Source organism: Dendrobates tinctorius, unplaced genomic scaffold (assembly GCF_039654945.1).
Source record: "Dendrobates tinctorius isolate UK_male_01 unplaced genomic scaffold, ASM3965494v1 ptg000046l, whole genome shotgun sequence".
Taxonomy (NCBI): Eukaryota; Metazoa; Chordata; class Amphibia; order Anura; family Dendrobatidae; genus Dendrobates; species Dendrobates tinctorius.
Genome location: NW_027361714.1, coordinates 62,964,873 through 62,987,201, shown reverse-complemented (window position 1 = coordinate 62,987,201; position 22,329 = coordinate 62,964,873). Strand labels below are relative to the sequence as shown.

Here is a 22,329-nt window from a genome sequence, read left to right as displayed (position 1 = left end):
CTAATTACAGGGCCAATTTGCCAATACCGCCATAAGTACTGCTGCCTTGCTCCTCTGACTGTTCACTGCCTGTGTCTAATTACAGGGCCAATTTGCCTCTATCGCCATAACTACTGCTGCCTTGCTCCTCTGCCTGTGTCTAATTACAGGGCCAATTTACCTCTACCGCCATAACTACTGCTGCCTTGCTCCTCTGCCGGTGTCTAATTACAGGGCCAATTTGCCTCTATCGCCATAACTACTGCTGCCTTGCTCCTCTGCCGGTGTCTAACTACAGGGCCAATTTGCCACTACCACTTCATAACTACTGCTGGGCAATTACAGGGTCAATTAGTATCTGTTTACTCTACAATACTCCAGGACGCCTTCTTCACTGCCAGATAACTGCCAAATAGACTCCTTTACCTGTGCCAACATGAGTCATAACAAAAAGTATGCCAATGCCAGTGAAAGGAAAGCAGCTTTAGCACTACGACAAAAACAACGCCGTGCTAATGAGACTCCTGAGGAAAAACACCATCGCCTTGAGAAGATTAAGGCTTATAAACGCCGTCACCTCACACACGAATCCCCTAACTCTAAATCCATAAGATTGGCTGAAGAAGCCTCTGCACGCCGTCACCGCCGACAACAGACGGCCTCTTCCTCATCATTATTATTAGACTCACAACAGGATGCTTCCACATCAGCATGTGGAACAATTTACTGCTACACTTCATCCCATATGCCGTTCACTGACATAACTAATCAGCAATCTGTTTCTGCCCTATCAATACCACCATTCAATACCGATGCACAGTATGCCAATGCCAGTGAAAGGAAAGCAGCTTTAGCACTACGACAAAAACAACGCCATGCTAATGAGACTCCTGAGGAAAAACAGCATCGACTTGACAAGATTAAGGCTTATAAACGCCGTCATCTCACACACGAATCCCCTAACTCTAAATCTATTACATTGGCTGAAGAAGCCTCTACACGCCATCACCGCCAACAACAGACGGCTTCTTCCTCATCATTATTAGTAGACTCACAGCAGGATGCTTCCACATCAGCATGTGGAACAAGTTACTACCACACTTCATCCTATATGCCGTTCACTGACATAACTAATCAGCAATCTGTTTCTGCCCTATCAATACCACCATTAGTCAATACCAACGCACAGTTTCTTCACATACAAGCTGCAGTTAGCCCGCAGAAAGTGCAACCAAGACAAATATACGTTGGTCTCAAAACTAGGCGCACCCCATCGGTTGGACATGCACTTCTACTACAACCTCACATTTTCACTAATGATGAAAATAGTATTACCGAACACAGCTGTGGTGACATGACCCATGTATGTGAGCATTGCGAAGCTTTGCATTTTGTAGCAGAGATACCTTCTGATAACAACTTTACGCTCTGCTGTCAGAAGGGTAAAGTCCATGTACCCATACTACAATATCCTGATGTCTTTACACGTTTGCTGAAAGGGCAAAGTGAATTTAGCAAAAATTTCATGGATAATATTTGAAGTATTAACAGTTCCTTTGCTTTTGCCTCCATGGGTGCAAATATTTCACCACCTCCTGGATATGGCATATACTGTTTCCGCATACATGGGCAGATCTATCCTAGAACTGGAACACTACATCCCTCAGATGACCAACAACACGCATTTTCCCAACTTTACATTCTCGATACCGCTACCGCAAATGAACAACGCTTACGATGTAAAGAAAATCAAAAATGTCATCCTACATTGATGAACATTATTGCCCTTCAAATCCAAACTATTAATCCTTTTGTGGAAGCTTATCAAATGTTACGTGATGTGGAAGAACAAGAAAAAATTAAATCTCTACAAAACGGAACTGTCATGCCAAACATCACTATGGCTATTAAACAAGATCGTACTCAAGACCCTCGACGCTACAATAATCCCACTGTCAGTGAAGTAGCAGTCGTGTTTCAAAATGACAATGGTGAGCCACTAATGTCCACTCGCAGGATTTCAGAATACTCAAGATGGCATGGCCGCAAGAACATGTCGCCGGCGTGGACAATGTCGGGATCCAGGATGGTGCCGGCAGAAGAAGATGTCGGGGATCGTGGAGCAGCGACGATGACGGTGTGAGTATGAGAGACGGAGTGAGAGAAAGGGTCGTATGTGGAGTGAAAGAGTGAATGGACGTGAGTGGAGATGGTGAAAGGTGAGAGGAGTGTGTGTTGAGGCGGTGTGGTGTGTTGAGGAGGTGTGTGTATTGAGGGTTAACATGGCAAGAGGTGTGTCACTATCCTCTCGATGCGATAGCATCGGGCCTTAATCTACTATAATAAATGCGCTAAGCAGCTTCCGGGTTGTAACAACTTCCGTCCAGTTGTAACTGGTGACGTCACAGCACACCTCTTGCCATGTTAACCCTCAACACACCACTCCTCAACACACACTCCTCTCACCTTTCACTATCTCCACTAATGTCCACTCGCAGGATTTCAGAATACTCAAGATGGCATGGCCGCAAGAACATGTCGCCGGCGTGGACAACGTCGGGATCCAGGATGGCGCCGGCGGAAGAAGATGTTGGGGATCATGGAGCAGCGATGATGACAGTGTGAGTATGAGAGACGGAGTGAGAGAAAGGGTCGTATGTGGAGTGAAAGAGTGAGTGGATGTGAGTGGAGATGGTGAAAGGTGAGAGGAGTGTGTGTTGAGGAGGTGTGTGTGTATTGAGGGTTAACATGGCAAGAGGTGTGTCACTATCCTCTCGATGCGATAGCATCGGGCCTTAATCTAGTAGACATATATTTTGAATGTGTGCGCTATCCATACATGTTATCCGGGGATACGGTACCCTTTCTAACCTTTGTGCAATCCATACTGGGCCTAGCACCGTCTGAGCCTGCCTCCTGATGTATAGACATATATTTTGAATGTGTACGCTATCCATACATGTTATCCGGGGATACGGTACCCTTTCTAACCTTTGTGCAATCACGTGCAATCCATACTGGGCCTAACACCGTCTGAGCCTGCCTCCTGATGTATAGACATATATTTTGAATGTGTACGCTATCCATACATGTTATCCGGGGATACGGTACCCTTTCTAACCTTTGTGCAATCACGTGCAATCCATACTGGGCCTAGCACCGTCTGTGCCTGCCTCCTGATGTATAGACATATATTTTGAATGTGTACGCTATCCATACATGTTATCCGGGCATACGGTACCCTTTCTAACCTTTGTGCAATCACGTGCAATCCATACTGGGCCTAACACCGTCTGAGCCTGCCTCCTGATGTATAGACATATTTTGAATGTGTACGCTATCCATACATGTTATCCGGGGATACGGTACTTTTTCTAACCTTTGTGCAATCACGTGCAATCCATACTGGGCCTAACACCGTCTGAGCCTGCCTCCTGATGTATAGACATATATTTTGAATGTGTACGCTATCCATACATGTTATCCGGGGATACGGTACCCTTTCTCACCTTTGTGCAATCATGTGCAATCCATACTGGGCCTAACACCGTCTGAGCCTGCCTCCTGATGTATAGACATATATTTTGAATGTGTACGCTATCCATACATGTTATCCGGGGATACGGTACCCTTTCTAACCTTTGTGCAATCACGTGCAATCCATACTGGGCCTAACACCTCTGAGCCTGCCTCCTGATGTATAGACATATATTTTGAATGTGTACGCTATCCATACATGTTATCCGGGGATACGGTACCCTTTCTAACCTTTGTGCAATCACGTGCAATCCATACTGGGCCTAACACCGTCTGAGCCTGCCTCCTGATGTATAGACATATATTTTGAATGTGTACGCTATCCATACATGTTATCTGGGGATACGGAACCCTTTCTAACCTTTGTGCAATCACGTGCAATCCATACTGGGCCTAACACCGTCTGAGCCTGCCTCCTGATGTATAGACATATATTTTGAATGTGTACGCTATCCATACATGTTATCCGGGGATACGGTACCCTTTCTAACCTTTGTGCAATCCATACTGGGCCTAGCACCGTCTGTGCCTGCCTCCTGATGTATAGACATATATTTTGAATGTGTACGCTATCCATACATGTTATCCGGGGATACGGTACCCTTTCTAACCTTTGTGCAATCACGTGCAATCCATACTGGGCCTAGCACCGTCTGTGCCTGCCTCCTGATGTATAGACATATATTTTGAATGTGTACGCTATCCATACATGTTATCCGGGGATACGGTACCCTTTCTAAACTTTGTGCAATCACGTGCAATCCATACTGGGCCTAGCACCGTCTGAGCCTGCCTCCTGATGTATAGACATATATTTTGAATGTGTACGCTATCCATACATGTTATCCGGGGAGACGGTACCCTTTCTAACCTTTGTGCAATCACGTGCAATCCATACTGGGCCTAACACCGTCTGAGCCTGCCTCCTGATGTATAGACATATATTTTGAATGTGTACGCTATCCATACATGTTATCCGGGGATACGGTACCCTTTCTAACCTTTGTACAATCACGTGCAATCCATACTATGCCTAACACCGTCTGAGCCTGCCTCCTGATGTATAGACATATATTTTGAATGTGTACGCTATCCATACATGTTATCCGGGGATACGGTACCCTTTCTCACCTTTGTGCAATCACGTGTAATCCATACTGGGCGTGAGAACGGCTGGCGAGCTGTTAAGCAAGCTACAGCACCTGTGGTTTGCACACGTAAGTTTTTCATTTTTTCAGGAATGACGGTTAGGCCTAATTCCGGAACTGCGGTTGACCTGCACTTACTGGGAAATCATCGTTCGCGGGTAATAATTGTAATCACAGATCCCCATCACTAACGTTGTTCAGCGCGTTATCTGCATCTGTAAGCGACAAACGCTGGCCTTTTCAGTGTAGCGCACATGCAGCCACGGACATGTAAGGGCATGACACACCAGTTATTGGCCAATCTCATGTGCCAGAGCCTCACGTGTCCCTCTAGTAAGCCGGACTCGGACCGCGGGGCATGACGGAGTCTCGTTCGTTAACGGAATTAAGCTTGCAATGTGTGCATCTTTTCTGTAGCTGGCATGGTTGAGGTTTCCCAGGTGGAGTCGAATTTAACCATAGGCTCCACTCCTGGTGGTGCCCTTCTGGACATTCCTTTAAGGTTCAGCTTTGCAACCATACTGCCCACGTAAAACAAACACTTTGCCTTCATGAACGCCGCCCAATCAGTTAACCTGCTAGAGAGATCCTTCCTTGCTCCCAAGCATGACATCACACTCCCTAGGAGGAAGTTAATGCCACTGTGGTGACCGTACTCCTGGGGGCGACACAAGTGCACTGATGCCCAGCCACTGCTCGATGAATCTGCTGGTACATTGACCCAGACCACTACATTCCCCTCGCACGCTACACGACCTGAATCTGACCCTGATGAAACTCAGGTTACCCTTCCCATATACAGTTCCATCTTACACGGTGACAAAGAGGAAGCTGCAGATGAAAGTGCAGGTTCGGCCCACCCGCCATCAGACACACCACCGTACTATCAGGGGCCCTGTGCCAGTGCCATCGCCAACGAGTGGGCCCCCCCTGCTTGCTCAGGATCACAGCACTTGCAAGGTTGAAATACTGTGCAGTGAGATGGAAGATGGGGACGACGAGGAGTCCAGACTAGTACAGGGATTCCCTAGCGAGGAGACTTATTTGATTGTTTTCAATGTTGGATCAGCAATTTTTGGGGAGCACTATACTCTGGAGAATGATAGATGGGGCCCACCATACACTGGAACATTCCAAAGGTGGACATCAGACACTGGAGCAGCATTTACAGGGCCCATTATACACTAGAGCATTAGAAATGGGGCCCATTATGTTTGGAGCATTATTTGGGCCCATAAGACAGTGGAGCTTCATCCATGGGGACCAACATATACTGTAGCATTATGTGGAGCTCATCATATACTGTTTCAAACATTATATGGGACCAATGATTTTGTATGGAGAAATAGATGGGCCTCGTCATGAGATGTAAAAAGTGAAGTATTTTTCATTGTACTATACCGCTATTTCTCTGCCGTATCGGAGCATCATGAGTTGTGGTATGTGTTAAAGGGGCGCTCTTTCGCCCAGGGCACATGAAAATCTGGAGCCAGCCCTACCCCCCCACAACTTTAGCCAAATAACCCCCATTTTTCAGTGCGTAACTAGTATCATGAAGTAAATTAAGGTTGACAAGCTTAAGTAATAAGAATTGATGCTTTTGGCATTCAAATGGGCACTGTAGGTGTGTTTCCTGTCCTCCTCTCACTGCCGACTTTTATTCCCCATTGACTTACATTGGGTTTCGTGTTTCGGGACGACCCCGACTTTTCCCTATAATCGGCCGATCTTGCCCGACCCGACTTTTGGAAAAGTCGGGTTTCACGAAACGAATCTCGACCCTAAAAAAACAAAAGTCGCTCAACTCTACTGTTTACTTTCTGATTTTGTTTCTGGGTTTATAAAGCAATAAACCCACATGAACTTTTAAAGGAACGTGCCTCCTGTTTTCCTTCCGTCGCACCCAAGTGAGTACAACCACTACACCACTCAATAGTGATCCACCTATTGTTGTAGTCCACTCTGGAACGCACGCTAGCAGTGAATTTTTGCATCTGTCTCCCAGAACCAAAAGTTAATTCCACCTTGGAACGCACACCAGACACATGAGGTCACAGTTCCGTTTTCAAATCTAGTAATATGTGTCATCCTGGAACGTAAGCTGGGTGCTTCATAGAGCCTCCTTACCCATGCATTCCAAAGAGGGAAGCAGCTGCACCAGGAGGCCATTAATAAACCTGGAAGGCTGAGGTACCTCTACCCAGAGAGGTGTCAGCTATGGACCCAAACGACAGGATGATGGAAAAGGATGAATTCCCTCAGATCCTCCTCAGTCTGTCGGATGTTAAGTAAGTCTTCAAGCATAGAGTGAACCTCTCATGCCTCTGTTCCTGATAGGAACAGGAAAAACACTGGTGGGTGGTAGTGGGAGGGGCTATTTAATCTCTCATGTGTTCCTTTCCCTATCAAGGATAAGATAGGCTACCTCCTAGTGGTGCTGTCAAGAGGTACGTCCTGGAAAAAAAAAACATTTTATTGCTTTCTTATCATTTCTCCAAGTTGTTAGCTGTGATATTCTCTCACCATATACACTACAAAAAATTTTGCTGCATTCCCGGCTTATGCTTTTATACAGGCTGTGATAGTCTCTCCTGATTGGTTGCTTTCCACAATGTAATGTGATAGCATATGAATGTTATCCATTCACCTGTGTAGTCCCTGCAAGTGATGCTCAATCAAGACCACATGAATATAATCAAAAAATCTTAATCCATCACATAGCAAAAATCCTGTTCTGAATAACTATCCATTTAAAATCTTCACATATATACATTTTTGTATGCATAGTGTCTGATAAAACTACATTTCCAAGGAAAAGTAATACAAGATGACGAGTTTCAAACCTGTTAGCTAGAAGGAATATAGAGCACTCATAGGGTCTTATCCGAGATAAAGGGAATATTCGTGAGGGATAATCAAATTCACTCACTTATTATGGTTGTGTGAGACCCAACTACAGCAATATTGTACTATGGGCAGTAGAGGTCTGAGATTTTGTTTCCTATGCCAATTTGGTATGAGAAAACAATCACAGCAAGCTGTTAGTGCATCCAATAATTGGATTATGCGCATCCATACAAGTCTGTGGTTGCCTTTGAAACATCGGACTGCACTCGGATGTCATCCAAGTGCAGAATGATTACCGCAGACACAGACAATGGAGATGAATCTCATGTGAGATAACCCGATCACACTAAGATGATATGTTGATCAAACTCTGTCACAATAACAATACCTTAATAGGCCCAATTTTCACGTATGAGAGAATATATGATAGTGTGAGCGAGCCCTTATGCAAGTGTCTGCAATAGTGGTAACCATTTAAGTCAATTGGCATAAATCTTATATTGTTTGAATTTGCAGTGTTCAGCAAAATCCTAAAAATTCAACAAGAACTTGATTTGCATAGAATCGATTTGCTCATCCTTACAAAATTTATATTCATCAAAAGTAAAAACAAACAAGCAAATATTCATAGGTGTAAATTGGCGCAAATTTATAAAATGAGTATACTGGCTTCACAATAATTAAAATAAAAATCACATGGATAATTCTAGCACATATTTTATGCTGCTGAATTTTTAAAAAATATGATTTGTATAAAAACACTACTAAACGCATCTGTTATATAAACTTGTGTTCTAATGTGTACTGCGATCATTTTCATTAGATTAACTAGTAAGAAGTCAAGACTTTGTTATTGACCATACCATACCGGCTTAGATATGGAAGGACACAATAAACATCACTTTGACTCCGACGATCAGACATGATTGTTCCGACCTGTTAATCATTAATGCTGCTGATCTGATCGCCACCATTTTTCTATCTTTTTAAGACAATAGATAACCCAATTCACTGCCGCTACGTCACATCCAGTCCAATTATCTCTGCCCCTACTTGACTTTTTGTCAAAATAAAAGCTGCTAGAATTCAGGGCACCACAACCTGTTGATGAACAACTGCCTTTCGTTTGATAGGAGATGTATGCCAACAAAAGGGCGTGTTTCTAGATATACTTTAAAAAAGCAAGCAATGGCAAACCATTCTGTATGGTCTTTGTCAGACCAGAAAAGCAAATAGCCCAGGAAGCCTCTGGAGCATTATACAAAGAGAAAGCAGAAGCTCAGATCATTTAGAACCCCCTGGATCTTCTAGGAGAACATTCACTTGTATTTATCGCAGTAAACCCATGCATTGATGCCTTCTTCTGGGCATGATCTTTGAGCTCTGTTCACACTGAACTTTTTTTGTGGACTCCTTTTGATACATTTAATGATTAAACAAAACGTATAGCTCGTATCATGCCAACTGAGCAGTTTTCTGAGACTCTGGAAGGAGAGTGCCCTTTCCAGAATGGTGAATCTCACAAAAAGAATAACCCAAGGATAGAGGAAAACTATGGAACAATGATAGGAAAAGAACTGTCATTCTCTCAGGGATTATGTAACGAAGGGGAAGATCAAATTATGCTGACTCCAGAGGAAGAAGAAACATCTAATTGCATTGGAATAAAAACAGGTATCAGTGTTATCAATTATTATTATTATTATTATTTTTTGTAATATATATTGTTTTATTATTTTGAATACCTGTGTCATTCTAATTATTAAATTATTATAAATTAATATATAATTATTATTACAATTATTACCATCATATGTAGTATATATTATGTATTGTGGATACATGGATAATGAATAATAATAATAATAATTATTATTACTATTGCGCATTTTATTGTATGATGAAACTCTTCAAGATTAACATCCATAATTGTGTATAATTTCAAAATGTAATACATTTTTGCAAATAGCTTAATTTCCTTTACGATCAAGAATAATTATTCTCAATGTAAGAGATCATGCACATTGCTAGATTATGCCACCATATTTTACAAGGTCGTAACAAGGACTTGACGGAGGTGCATGAGCTTTCTCTATGCTTCAGTTTCATGTATGGACAGAGTTTTATTTCCAATGGATTGTGTAAAGTTCAGAGAATGAGTAATTAAGTAGTATTCCTCCAGATTAGCATACGCATGGAATCTGCTTGAGGACATACGACAAGGCAATAATGCTGGATGGCTCGGTACCATGGGACCCATGCAGTAATCATGCCATTGTCCATGAGCACTATGTATAATCCGAAAAGTTATTTCGTAATTGTGTTCTGAATGGGAATCGAACACAAGCTGAATAAATGTACTGACTCGGTGCCTTTCTTGCTATCTATATGTAGAACTGCACATGGCAAACGACACATTTTCATCAGATGATGAAGATTTGGATATTATTTATAGGAAAAACAGTCCAATGTGCAACAAGACCTCTCAGAAGAAATCAATCACACAGATTATTAAGGATAAAAAGAAGCAGACACAACTTACTTTACAGTGGTGAGTACCTGTGTTCTTCCACGCGCACGAGCCTTTAAGGCAGTGGTTCCCAAATTCCAGTCCTCGCGGACCCCAACCGGTCGTGTTTTCAGGATTTCCATAGGGTTACACATGTGAGAGAATTCCTGATGCCTTGATGATACGTCCATCACCTGTGAAATACTAAGGAAATCCTGAAAACATGACCTGTTGGGGTCCGCGAGGACTGGAGTTTGGGAACCACTGCTTTAAGGTCAGAGAGTAATACAGTCTGAAATATAAAGGTACTGGAAACTTACGAATAAATGATAGATGTGCTTGTACTGTTGATAAGATAAGGCCCAAACTGTGGAGCTGATATAATGCCACTAGGTATTCATGTAACATTTTGCATTGTCGAAATCATAAATCGCAATAGATTGATTCTGGTTGACTGTTTCGGGAAAATCTTTCTTCAGACTTAGATGGTGTCTCACCAAAACAACATCTTTTACAAACAGTAGTATACATCTGTGTTGCACTAATGTGATGGATTGTGTTCTCAGCATTGCTCCTATATATGTAAAAACAAAAATTAATTCTCCAATGTTGCAGAAGAATATTAAAATGTGCGAGTCCTCAGTGGTTGATACCAAGATCCATCAAATTACTGCTCCATATATTCTTGATACTTGCTCCACTTTGGTTCACAGACTAGAAAGTATAACAGAAGATGTCTGTGATGTTATCGGTCACTTTACTAAAGGATCATGTGTAGGTTTGCTTAGCTCCATAGGCTATAATGATATTGTATCTTTTAGATCTTATAGTTGTGCCCTTTACTGACCTGATCAGGCCAATAATCTGGGTCCATGCAATCCTTCCTGTGATGCAGTGTTGTCTTCTTTTTCCCTTCTATACATGATGTCTCTTTTTGAAATAAAAGTATAATTAATCTATTTTGTATGTAATCCATTAATAGGCAGTCATTAGTATTGGTACATATAAAAGTGACTTGTCGTTACAGGCTAGAGGAGAATTATATTGTATGTGAAGGAGTTTGCTTGCCTCGGTGCATATTATATGCACACTATTTAGACTTCTGCAGGAAGGAGAAATTGGAGCCAGCTTGTGCGGCAACTTTTGGAAAGGTATGTGCTTGATTCTTTACTGTGGAATCTTTTTTAGGTATGTTCACATGATAAGCCAGGGTTCCCCAACTCCTGTCCTCAAGGCCCACCAACAGGTCATGTTTTCAGGACTTCTTTAGTATTGCCCAGGTGATAATTGCATCACCTGTACAATACATGGGAAATCCTGAAAACATGACCTGTTGGTGGGCCTTGAGGACTGAAGTTAGGGAACCCTGTGATAAGCTAAGTTCCCATGTATGAACATCCCCTTTTAGTTCAAAACATACTTAGATTTATTATAATTGTGGAAATGTTGACACATTTGGTGTATTATACTAGTGTGAAAGTTTGCAGTTTTCACCTAAAGAATGTCATGCCGAATACATACTTTATTTCACTATTTATACCACTGCCAATATAGTTAGTGGTGGGTACAAATTGTCATTACCCACATCAGTTTCTGTCCCCAGTTGGGCTAAATGCATTAAGTATAGAAAATATTGCATACCATAGAAAGCCAGTGTTCCATTCTCAATGTAATCTCCAATTATAATTTGAGAAGAATGTAGTAGAAGTTTGGGAAATATCAATATAAACTAAAAATGTTACCACTCTGAAACCCATCCAAAAAAGCACCCTTAGGCTATGTGCCCACGTAGCTTTTAGGTTGAGCGGATTTTGGTGAAAAATCCGCAGGACAAAAGTCCTGCGGTTTATCTGTTGATTAGCCTGCGGTTTTGCCCTGCAGCTTCACACCTCATAATGATAAGGTGTGAAACCGTAGCGGAAACCGCACAAAGAATTGACATGCTGCAGATTGTAACCCGCAGCAAATCCGCGTGGAAAAATCCACAGCATGTGCACAGCATTTTTTATTTCCATAGGAAATAAAGGTACTGTACAATGCAGCAGAATCTGCTGCGGACCCACAGGGACAAATCCGCTGCGGATCCGCAGCAGAATCAGCAGCATGTGCATATACCCTTAGGCCTCTTTCACACTTCAGTCTTTTGGCGTCAGTCAAAATCCATCAAAGAGTGAAAAAACGGATCCTGTGAAGATTGCCAAAAAACTGATGCATCGGATCCGTTTTTTTGACGGATCCGTCAAAGCTGCAGGTTTTGGAATTTAAAGAAATAGGATTCTGGAGAGAGAGATTTCTGTGCCAGAACAGTGTTTAGGGTTAAATTAAATTAATGTAAAATCTTCCGGGCATGCTCAGTTTAAAAAAACAGAACCGGTCACTGGATTCCGTCATGTGACGGACAGCGACGGATAGGCCGTCTATAGGCATCCATTATAGCAGACAATGGACGGCGACGGATCCGTCACCATCCGTCTTTTAAACGCAGACAAAAAACGTTACTATGTCCGCTGTATCCAGACAACGGACGATGAAATTCCGACGGCTCTGTCAAATGATGGATGCAACGGATGGCCATCCTTTGCAATCTGTCCCTAATGCAAGTCTATGAGAAAAAAATGGATTCCGCTAAAGAAAAAGGATCCATTTTTTTCAAAAAAGGGCAGATTTCGACTGACGTCAAAAGACTGAAGTGTGAAAGAGGCGGCTACATTCCCACAAGACGCGTTTCGGTGGTTTTTGATGCCTAATGTTTTCTCTGTGTCAGAAATGCAGCGTCTTACAGTTTCAGCAAGGTAGATGGGATTCATACAAATCTCCTACCCACTGTGCTGCTTTTCAGCACAGCGTAACCTGACCGGTGACACATGTTTGGAATGCCCCGCATGATCATTTCTCTTGCGGGTACGCTGAGTTTTCTCTGCGGAATTTCCCTATAAACTTGCATTAGCTGCTGTAATTCTGCAGGTAAAAAACGCTTGGCGAAAGCGTATCAAAGGCGCATGCAGTCCACACCTAAATATGTCAATAAAGTTTTGTCAAAGCCAAATACCAGGAAGTATCAAAACATAGCAGTTTTATATAAAGCATGACATACCAACAAGAGACAAAAAGCGCAGCATCAGAAACCAGATGAAAACACATTAAAAATGCTATAAAAATCGCTACAGGAAAGATGTATATCTTTGTACTGTGTTAGCCAGTAGAATTATGTTATGTTGAGCATAAATATGTGATTCTTCAGATTTTTTGTATTATTATTATTATTATTATTATTGTGTATTATTCAATAATGCCTGATGAAGAGACCTGAGTAGTCTCGAAAGCTTGCAGTGTGTTACCATCTTTTTAGTTAGTCATTAAAAGGTATCAACCACTGAGGACTCTCAATTCTGAATATTCATAAACATCGCTAGTAACCTAATTTAACCCATTCACCACTTTGCAAATTTTCATTTTTGTGTTTTCATTATTTGCTCACCTTCCCAAAGCTATAACGTTTATATTTTTAGTTAAATATAGCCTTATGGGGGCTTGTTTTTTGTGGGACGAGTGGATTTTTTGACTGACACCATTGAGTCAACCACATAGTATACGAGAAAATCGGTAAAAATATTCCAAGTGTGGTGAAATTGCAAAAAAGTGCAATTCCACAATTGTTTATGAGTTTTTTATTTATCATGTTTGCTAAATACTAAAACTGACCTTCCATTATGATTCTCCAGATCAGCATGAGTATGCAGATACCAAACATGTCTAGGTTCTTTTCAATTAACCGTGTATACTCGAGTATAAGCTGGCCCGAGCATAAGCCGACCCCCTAATTTTGCCACAAAAAACAGGGAAAACTTATTGAATCGAGTATAAGCCTAGGGTGGGAAATCAGCAGCTACTGGTAAATTTCAAAAATAAAAATAGATACCATTAAAAGTAAAATTAATTGAGACATCAGTAGGTTAAATGTTTTTGAATATCCATATTGAATCAGGATCCCCATATAATGATCTATACAGTTCATGATTGCCCCATAAGATGCTCCATACAAAATGCACCCCATATAATGCTGCATAAATGTTAATGATGGCCCCATAAGATGCTCCATAAAGTTCATGATGGGCCCATAAGATGCTCCATACAAAAATATGCCCCATATAATGCTGCACAAAGGTTAATGATGGCCCCATAAGATGCTCCATATTAAAATATGCCCCATATGCTGCTTATGCTGCGATTAAAAATTACATACTCACCTCTCGTCGCTGGGGGCCAGGTGCTTGTGTCGCCGCTGGCTCAGGCCCCCAGCACTTGCAATATGTTTACCTGTCCCCGTTCCACTACCATGCACCTGCTGTATCTTTCTAGTCTCTGCAGTGACTGTTCAGGCGGAGGGCATGCACTAAATACATCATCGCGCCCTCTGACCTGAACATCACAGCCAGATGACCTGGAAGACACAGCCCGACGGTGAAACGTGGACAGGTGAATATCGCATGGCTCACCCTCACCCAGTCCTACACACACTCCTGGCACTGCTACATCTCAGTCCTAGATGGGTGCCAGCATCTCTCTTCCTATCTTCCTTCCAGTGCTGAGCGGTCACGTGGTACCGCTCATTAAAGTAATGAATACGCCTATGGCAGTGGAGGAGACGCGTGCATATTCATTACTTTAATGAGCGGTACCATGTGACCACTTAGTACTGGAAGGAAGACCAGAAGAGAGATGCCGGTGCCCGGACTGAGATGCAGGGAGGGACTGATATGCAGCGATGATGCCAGGAGGGTGAGTATGATGCCTTCTGCTCTCCCATCCCTCTCCCCCTCCAGCAATGACTCGTGTATAAGCCGAGAGGGGCGTTTTTAGCACAAAGAAAGTGCTGAAAATCTCAGCTTATACACAAGTATATACAGTAAGTGGTGGAAAAAGTCCTAAATTTGTAACAAAAAAAGTGTTGCCATCTTCTGAGACCCGTAGTGTCTCCATTTTTAGTGATCTGGAGTTGGGTACGGGCATATTTTTTGCGTGTTGAGCTGATGTTTTTACTGGTATAACTTGGAGGTAGATACAATGATTTGATCTCCCATTATTGCATTTTATTGCAATGTTGCGGAGACCAAAAAAATGTGATTCTGGCATTTTGATTTTTTTGTTGTTACGCTGTTTGCTGATCAGATTAATTTACTTTAAATTTTGATAGATCTTACATTTCTGAACACAGAGATACCAAATATGTGTATTTTTTTATTGTTTTATTTTGAATGGGGCAAAAGACGGGTGATTTGAACTTTTATATTTTTTTAATTGTTTTAACCCCTTTCTGCCATCTGACGTACTATCCCATCCATGATACCCAGGCCCGAATGACCGGGGACGGGATAGTATGTCAGCGCGATCAGCGGCGCCCCAGGAAGGGAGCGCTGCTGATCGCGGCCGGGTGTCAGTGGATTATCTCAGCTGACACCCAGCAATATGTGTCAGGGGCATGACTGCTCCTGGCACATTAACCCCTGGCACACTGTGATCAAACATGATCGCAGTGTACTGGGGATTAGGGAAGAATTGCGCAGGGAGTGGGCTCCCTGCGTGCTTCCCTGAGCGCCTCGGAGCAGCGACATGTGCTGCGTTGCTCCGAGGGTCTCCTCCCTGCAGGCCCACGGATCCAATATGGCTATGGGGGCTTTTTGGGGCCTGCAAGGAGGCGGCTTCCTCAGTGCCTGCTGAGAACAGGCACTGAGAAAGACTCTGCAGCACCTGTCAGATCGCTGATCTGACACAGTGCTGTGCAAACAGTCAGATCAGCGATCTGAAACTATATAGTAATGTCCCACATTGGGACAATATTATTATTGTGCATTTGTATAGCGGCATTTATTCTATGGCGCTTTACATATGAAAAGGGGAAATATAGACAAGTATAATAAACATGTGTAAGACAAGGGACACACAAGTACATAAGGAGAGGGGACCCTGCCTGCGAGGGCTCACAGTCTACAGGGATGGGTGAGGATACAGTAGGAGAGGGTAGAGCAGGTCATAGGTGGTTCAGTAGACCGAGGATCATTGCAGGCTGTAGGCTTGTCGGAACAGGTGGGTCTTCAGGTTCTTCTTGAAGGTTTCCGTTGATCGTGAGAGTCTGATGTGTTGCGGCAGAGAGTTCCAGAATATGGGGGAAGCATGGGAGAAGTCTTGTATGCGGTTGTGGGAAGAAGAGATCTTGAGATGATCGAAGGTTGTGTGCGGGTAGGTACCTGGAGACCATGTCACAGATGTATGGAGGAGAAAGGTTGTGGATGGCTTTGTATGTCATGGTAAGGGTTTTGAATTGGAGCCTTTGGGCAATAGGAAGCCAGTGAAGGGCCTGGCATAGGGGGGAGGCTGGGGAGTAGCGGGGAGACAGGTGGATTAGTCGGGCAGCAGAGTGTAGGATGGACTGGAGTGGTGCCAGAGTGCTAGAGGGGAGGCCAGAGAGGAGGAGGTTGCAGTAGTCGAGGCAGGAGATAAGAGCATGCACTAGTGTTTTTGTGGTTTCGTGGTTGAGGAATGAGCGGATCTGGGAGATATTTTTGAGTTTGAGGCAGCAGAAGGAGACTAGGGCTTGGATATGTGGTTTGAAAGAGAGCACAGAGTCGAGGACCACCCCAAGGCACCGAGCGTGCGGGACTGGGGAAAGAGAGCAGCCATTGACATTGATGGATAGGTCTGGTGGAGGGGTAGAGTGAGATGGGGGAAAGATGATGAATTCTGTTTTGTCCATGTTCAGTTTGAGAAAGTGAGCAGAGAAGAAGGCTGAGATAGCAGACAGACATTGTGGGATTTCGATCAGTAAGGAGGTGAGGTTGGGTCCAGATAGGTAGATCTGCGTGTCATCAGCGTAGAGGTGATACTGCAAACCGTGGGATTCTATGAGCTGTCCCAAGCCGAAGGTATAGATGGAGAATAGTAGGGTTCCTAAGACAGAGCCTTGAGGAACACCTACAGACAGGGGGAGAGGTGAGGAGGTGGTGTGTGAGAGGGAGACACTGAATGTTCGGTCTTTTAGATATGACGAGATCCAGGATAGGGCCAAGTCTGTGATGCCAAGAGATGAAAGAATCTGGAGCAGGAGGGAATGGTCAATGGTGTCGAAGGCAGAGGACAGGTCCAGGAGAAGGATGACAGAGTAGTGTCACTTGCTCTTGGCGGTTAGTAAGTCGTTAGTGACTTTAGTTAGGGCAGTTTCAGTTGAGTGATGCAGTCGGAAGCCAGATTGTAATCGGTCAAAGAGGGAACAGGAGGAGAGGTGGGAGGACAGTTCAAAATATACATGCTGTTCCAGTAGTTTTGAGGCATAAGGGAGAAGAGATATCGGGCGATAGACGCAGAGGATGGGTCAAGGGAGTCAATATAATAAAGTGAAAAAAAAGTGTAAAAATAATTTATAAAAAATCCCTAAATAAATAAAAAAAATCTCTAATTCTTTTTTTTTGTACGTAATAAAAAACAATCAAAATACACATATTTACTTTAGTATCGCTGCATCCGTAATGATCCTCCCTATAAAACTGTCCCACTAGATAACCCCTTCAAAAAAAAAAAAAAAAAAACTAGGCAAAAAATAATGTTTTATCATCATACCGCCTAACAAAAGAAAAAGACGGATATGTATAAGCATGGTACCGCTGAAAACATCATCTTATCTTGCAAAAAATGAGCCACCACACAGCATCATCAGTGAAAAAATAAAAAAGTTATAGCTCGCAGAATAAAGCGATGCAAAAATAATTATTTTTTATATAAAATTGTTTTTATTGCATAAAAGCGCCAACATAAAAAAATTATATGAATGAGATATCGCTGTAATCGTACTGACCCAAAGAATAAAACCCCTTTATCAATTTTACCACACGCGGAATGGAGTAAATGCCTCGCCCCAAAAGAAATTCATGAAATGCTGGTTTTTGTTCATTCTGCATCCCAAAAATCAGAATAAAAAGCGATCAAAAAATGTCACGTGCCCAAAAATGGTACCAATAAAAACGTCAACTTGTCCCTCGAAAAAATAAGACCTCACATGACTCTGTGGGTCAAAATTTGGAAAAATTATAGCTCTCAATATGTGGTGATGCAAAAACTATTTTTACAATAAAAAGCGTCTTTTAGCGTATTACAGCTACCAAATATAAAAACCCACCATAAATAGTAAATCAACCCCCCCCTTTATCACCCCCTTAGTTAGGGAAAAGTAATAAAATTTTAAAAAAATGTATTTATTTCCATTTTCCCATTAGGGTTGGGGTTAGGGCTAGGGTTAGAGTTAGGCAAGGGTTAGGGGTGAGTTGAGGCTAGGGTTGGAGTTAGAATTGGGGGTTTCCACTGTTTGGGCACATCAGGGGCTCTCCAAATGCAACATGGCATCTGATCTCAATTCCAGCCAATTCTGCGTTGAAAAAGTCAAACGGTGCTCCTTCCCTTTCAAGCCCTGCCATGCACCCAAACAGTTACCCCCATATATGGGGTATCAGCCTACTCAGGACAAATTGTACAACAACTTTTAGAGTCCAATTTCTCCTGTTACCCTTGGGAAAATAAAAAATTAAGGGCAAAAATATAATTTTTTTGGAAAAAAATATAATTATTTTTATGGCTCTACGTTCTAAAATTCTGTGAAGCACTTCGGGGTTCAAAGTGCTCACCACACATAGAGATAAGGTCTAGTTTCAAAAATAGGGTCACTTGTGGGGGGGTTTCCACAGGTTAGGCACATCAAGAGCTTTCCAAATGCGACATGACACCTGCAGACTATTCCATCAAAGTCTGCATTCCAAAACGTCACTACCTCCCTTCCAAGCCCCAGCGTGTACCCATACAGTAGTTTTCTCCCACATATGGGGTATCAGCGTACTCAGGACAAATTGTACAACTTTTGAGGTCCAATTTCTCCTGTTACCCTTGGGAAATTAAAAAAATGGGGGCTAAAAGCTAATGTTTGTGGAAAAAATATGATTTTTTTTATTTTCACACCCGGGCGTTATAAACTTCTGTGAAGCATTTGGGAGTTCAAAGTGCTCACCACACATCAGATAAGTTCCTTGGGGAGGTCTAGTTTTCAAAATGGGGTCACTTGTGGGGTGTTTCCACAGTTTAGGCACATCAGGGGCTCTCCAAATGTGACATGACACCCACAGACCATTCTATCAAAGTCTGCATTCCAAAATTTCACTACTTCTTTCCGAGCTCCGACGTGTGCCCATACAGTAGTTTTCTCCCACATATCGGGTATCAGTGTACTCAGGACAAATTGTACAACAATTTTTGGGGTCCAATTTCTCCTGTTACCCTTGGGAAAATAAAAAAAATGGGGACTAAAAGATCATGCTTGTGGAAAAAATATTTTTTTTTTATTTTAACGCCCGGGAGTTAAAAACTTCTGTGATGCACTTGGGGGTTCAAAATGCTCACACACATCTAGATAAGGTCTAGTTTCAAAAATGGGGTCACTTGTGGGGTGTTTCCACAGTTTAGGCACATCAGGGGCTCTCCAAATGTGACATGACACCCACAGACCATTCTATCAAAGTCTGCATTCCAAAATTTCACTACTTCTTTCCGAGCTCCGACGTGTGCCCATACAGTTGTTTTCTCCCACATATGGGGTATCAGCATACTCAGGACAAATTGTACAACAACTTTTGGGGTCCAATTTCTCCTGTTACCATTGGGAAAATAAAAAATGAGGACTAAAAGATCATGTTTGTGGAAAAAATATATTTTTTTTATTTTAATGCCCGGGTGTTATAAACTTCTGTGAAGCAATTTGGGGTTTAAAGTGTTCATCACACATCTAGATAAGTTCATTGGGGGGTATAGTTTCCACAATGGGGTCACTTTGTTAAGGGGAGAAAATATGGCATATGAATATATACAAGAATCAAAAATTATACCACTATTATACTATATTGACACTTTGCTGAATATTGGAATCATGTAGCTTTAAGATATTCTTGATTTTCTGAGGCTTATTTCTGTATTGTATAACCCACCCAGCTTCATTGAAACTGGGTGGATTAGGGTGGACTAGGCTAGAAACAATAATTATATGCATTATGATTATATAGTAGATATAGGACACATGAGATCATATGAGATCAATACTAATTTGCTATTTAGGGTAAACAGTAATTTGGAAAAGAAGCCATGATGTAACACAATGAGACAGCTCGATTTCTGTTATAAAAACTGTACATCTCTGATTAAAAGTAGGGAAGAATCATTTGACATGATATACGTTGTCTTGTGTATTCTTTTCTCCGTGCACATATAATCTCTGCCAGAGATCCAATTCGGCCACAGACAATTAAGATGACGACACACGCATTCTGTGTGCCATATCAACTTGTGTGGGGTTTCCACAGTTTAGGCACATCAGGAGCTCTCCAAATGCAACATGGCATACGATCTCAATTCCAGCTAAAAAAGTCAAATGGCGCTGCTTCCCTTCCGAGCTTTGCCATGCACCCAAATAGTGGTTTACCCCCACACATGGGGTATCAGCATACTCAGGACAAATTGCACAATAGCTTTAGGGGCCTGATACCCTTGGAAAATAAAAATTGGGGGTAAAAAGATCATTTTTTTTGAAAAAATATGATTTTTTTAATTGTATGGCTGTACATTTTAAACTTCTGTGCATCTCTTGGGGGTTCAAAGTGCTCACTACACATCTAGATAAGTTCCTTGGGGGGTCTATTTTCCAAAATGGGGTTACTTGTGGGGGGTTTTCACTGTTTAGGCACATCAGGGGCTCTCCAAATGTGACATGGTGCCCGATCTCAATTCCAGCCAATTTTGCGTCGAAAAAGTCAAACGGCGCTTGTTCCCTTCCGAGCTCTGCCATGCACCGAAACAGTGGTTCCCCCCACATATCAGGTATCAGCGTACTCAGGACAAATTGCACAATAGCTTTTGCAGTCCAATTTCTCCTGTTACCCTTGGTAAAATAAAAAAATTGTACCTGAAATAATATTTTTGTGATATTTACAAGGCGATGACGATGACATAGGAGATTTACAATGACAGGCACAGGGCTCATAGGAGATTTACAATAACAGGCTCCGGCTGTCATGACGACCCATCAGCACCTCACGATCATGTGACAGTCTTCAGAACTGCTTCCGCTCAGAGCATGTTAAATGTCACTGTCAAAGATTGACTTGTTAACAGCTGCGGGTGAATGGTGAATTCACCTGCAGCTGTTAGATGCACATGACAGCTGGTCAGATCAGCTGTCATATACAGGGAAAGATGTAGACTCAACGTCAGAGCCAGCATCAAATATGGGGACATGACCTTGTAACGTATTTTACTTTCAAAGTAGGGAAGGGGTTAAACAAAAGATGCAGAAATTCTGCAGTGTCAAAAACTCATCAAAAGCTCATCATGGGAATGTAACCTAAAAACATCTTTGATCATCTTTTGACTGCTTTAGGTTTTGAGATATGCAAAGTGGTTCAAAGGAGGAATTTGGTCATTCTTCTGGCACCTTCCGCATAGAAGATGCCACAAACTAAAGAAAGAAGTCTATGTGGAACCCAAAAAGACAGACTAAATACGCCTGGTATCTTTTGTAGCATTTTAAAAATGCTGCAAAAAATACAATTGTTCCTGAAGCAGGTTCCTCTAAAAAAAAATGTACCAGGTTCACTTGAGTATAAAATACATTGTGCACACATACCTATAGGCTCCAAGCATTTTTGTTGAGTTTTGACAATGCATGTTTTTGTTGCTCAGAAAACGCAGCATCTTACATTTCTATATACACAACCTCTGATAGTGAAACTAGAGGTGCAACGAAGAATTGCCAAAAAATACAGAAGATTAAAAATAATCTTTATTAATAAAACATAATTGAAAAATATAAAATAATAAAATATGTAATGTGCGTCAAGCTAGAGGAACATGAAGGAGTACAAACACTGGATGAATGCAAGGTAAGTACCAACAAAAACAAAAACATAGGGAAATGAGGAACACCAAGGAATAAATAAATAGTATGGTACCAAAGATGCTTGTTCACATATAAAGTGCATAGTGCAAATAAAGATTGAAAAAGAACATCATTCTCTAGACATCTCAGAAGCTGAGGAAAAAAAGGTAATTCCTTCTAATCTCTTATGACTCAAAAAATGTGTGTGAAAAAAGGGAGTATAACAAATGTGCCATATTTAAATATAGTTACACCTTTTTATGCTGCGCTTTTTTACTTTTTTTTGCTGTTATATGTGATCGCGTTGTTCCTGTGGTCTCCATGTAGAATCCCGGCTCCAAGATGGCCAC

General features: G+C 42.0%; 1 protein-coding gene across 1 annotated transcript in view; it reads left to right on the top strand.

The window, feature by feature from the left end:
• Nucleotides 1-8,929: 8,929 nt before the first annotated feature.
• RFX6 (regulatory factor X6) overlaps nt 8,930-22,329 on the top strand; it is a 272,259-nt gene continuing 258,859 nt past the window's right edge. The window contains exons 1-3 of the mRNA XM_073575949.1: nt 8,930-9,185; nt 9,906-10,062; nt 11,048-11,171. Of these exons, the coding sequence (XP_073432050.1) occupies nt 8,969-9,185; nt 9,906-10,062; nt 11,048-11,171 (498 nt within the window). The 5' untranslated portion in view covers nt 8,930-8,968. The remainder of the gene's footprint in view (nt 9,186-9,905; nt 10,063-11,047; nt 11,172-22,329) is intronic.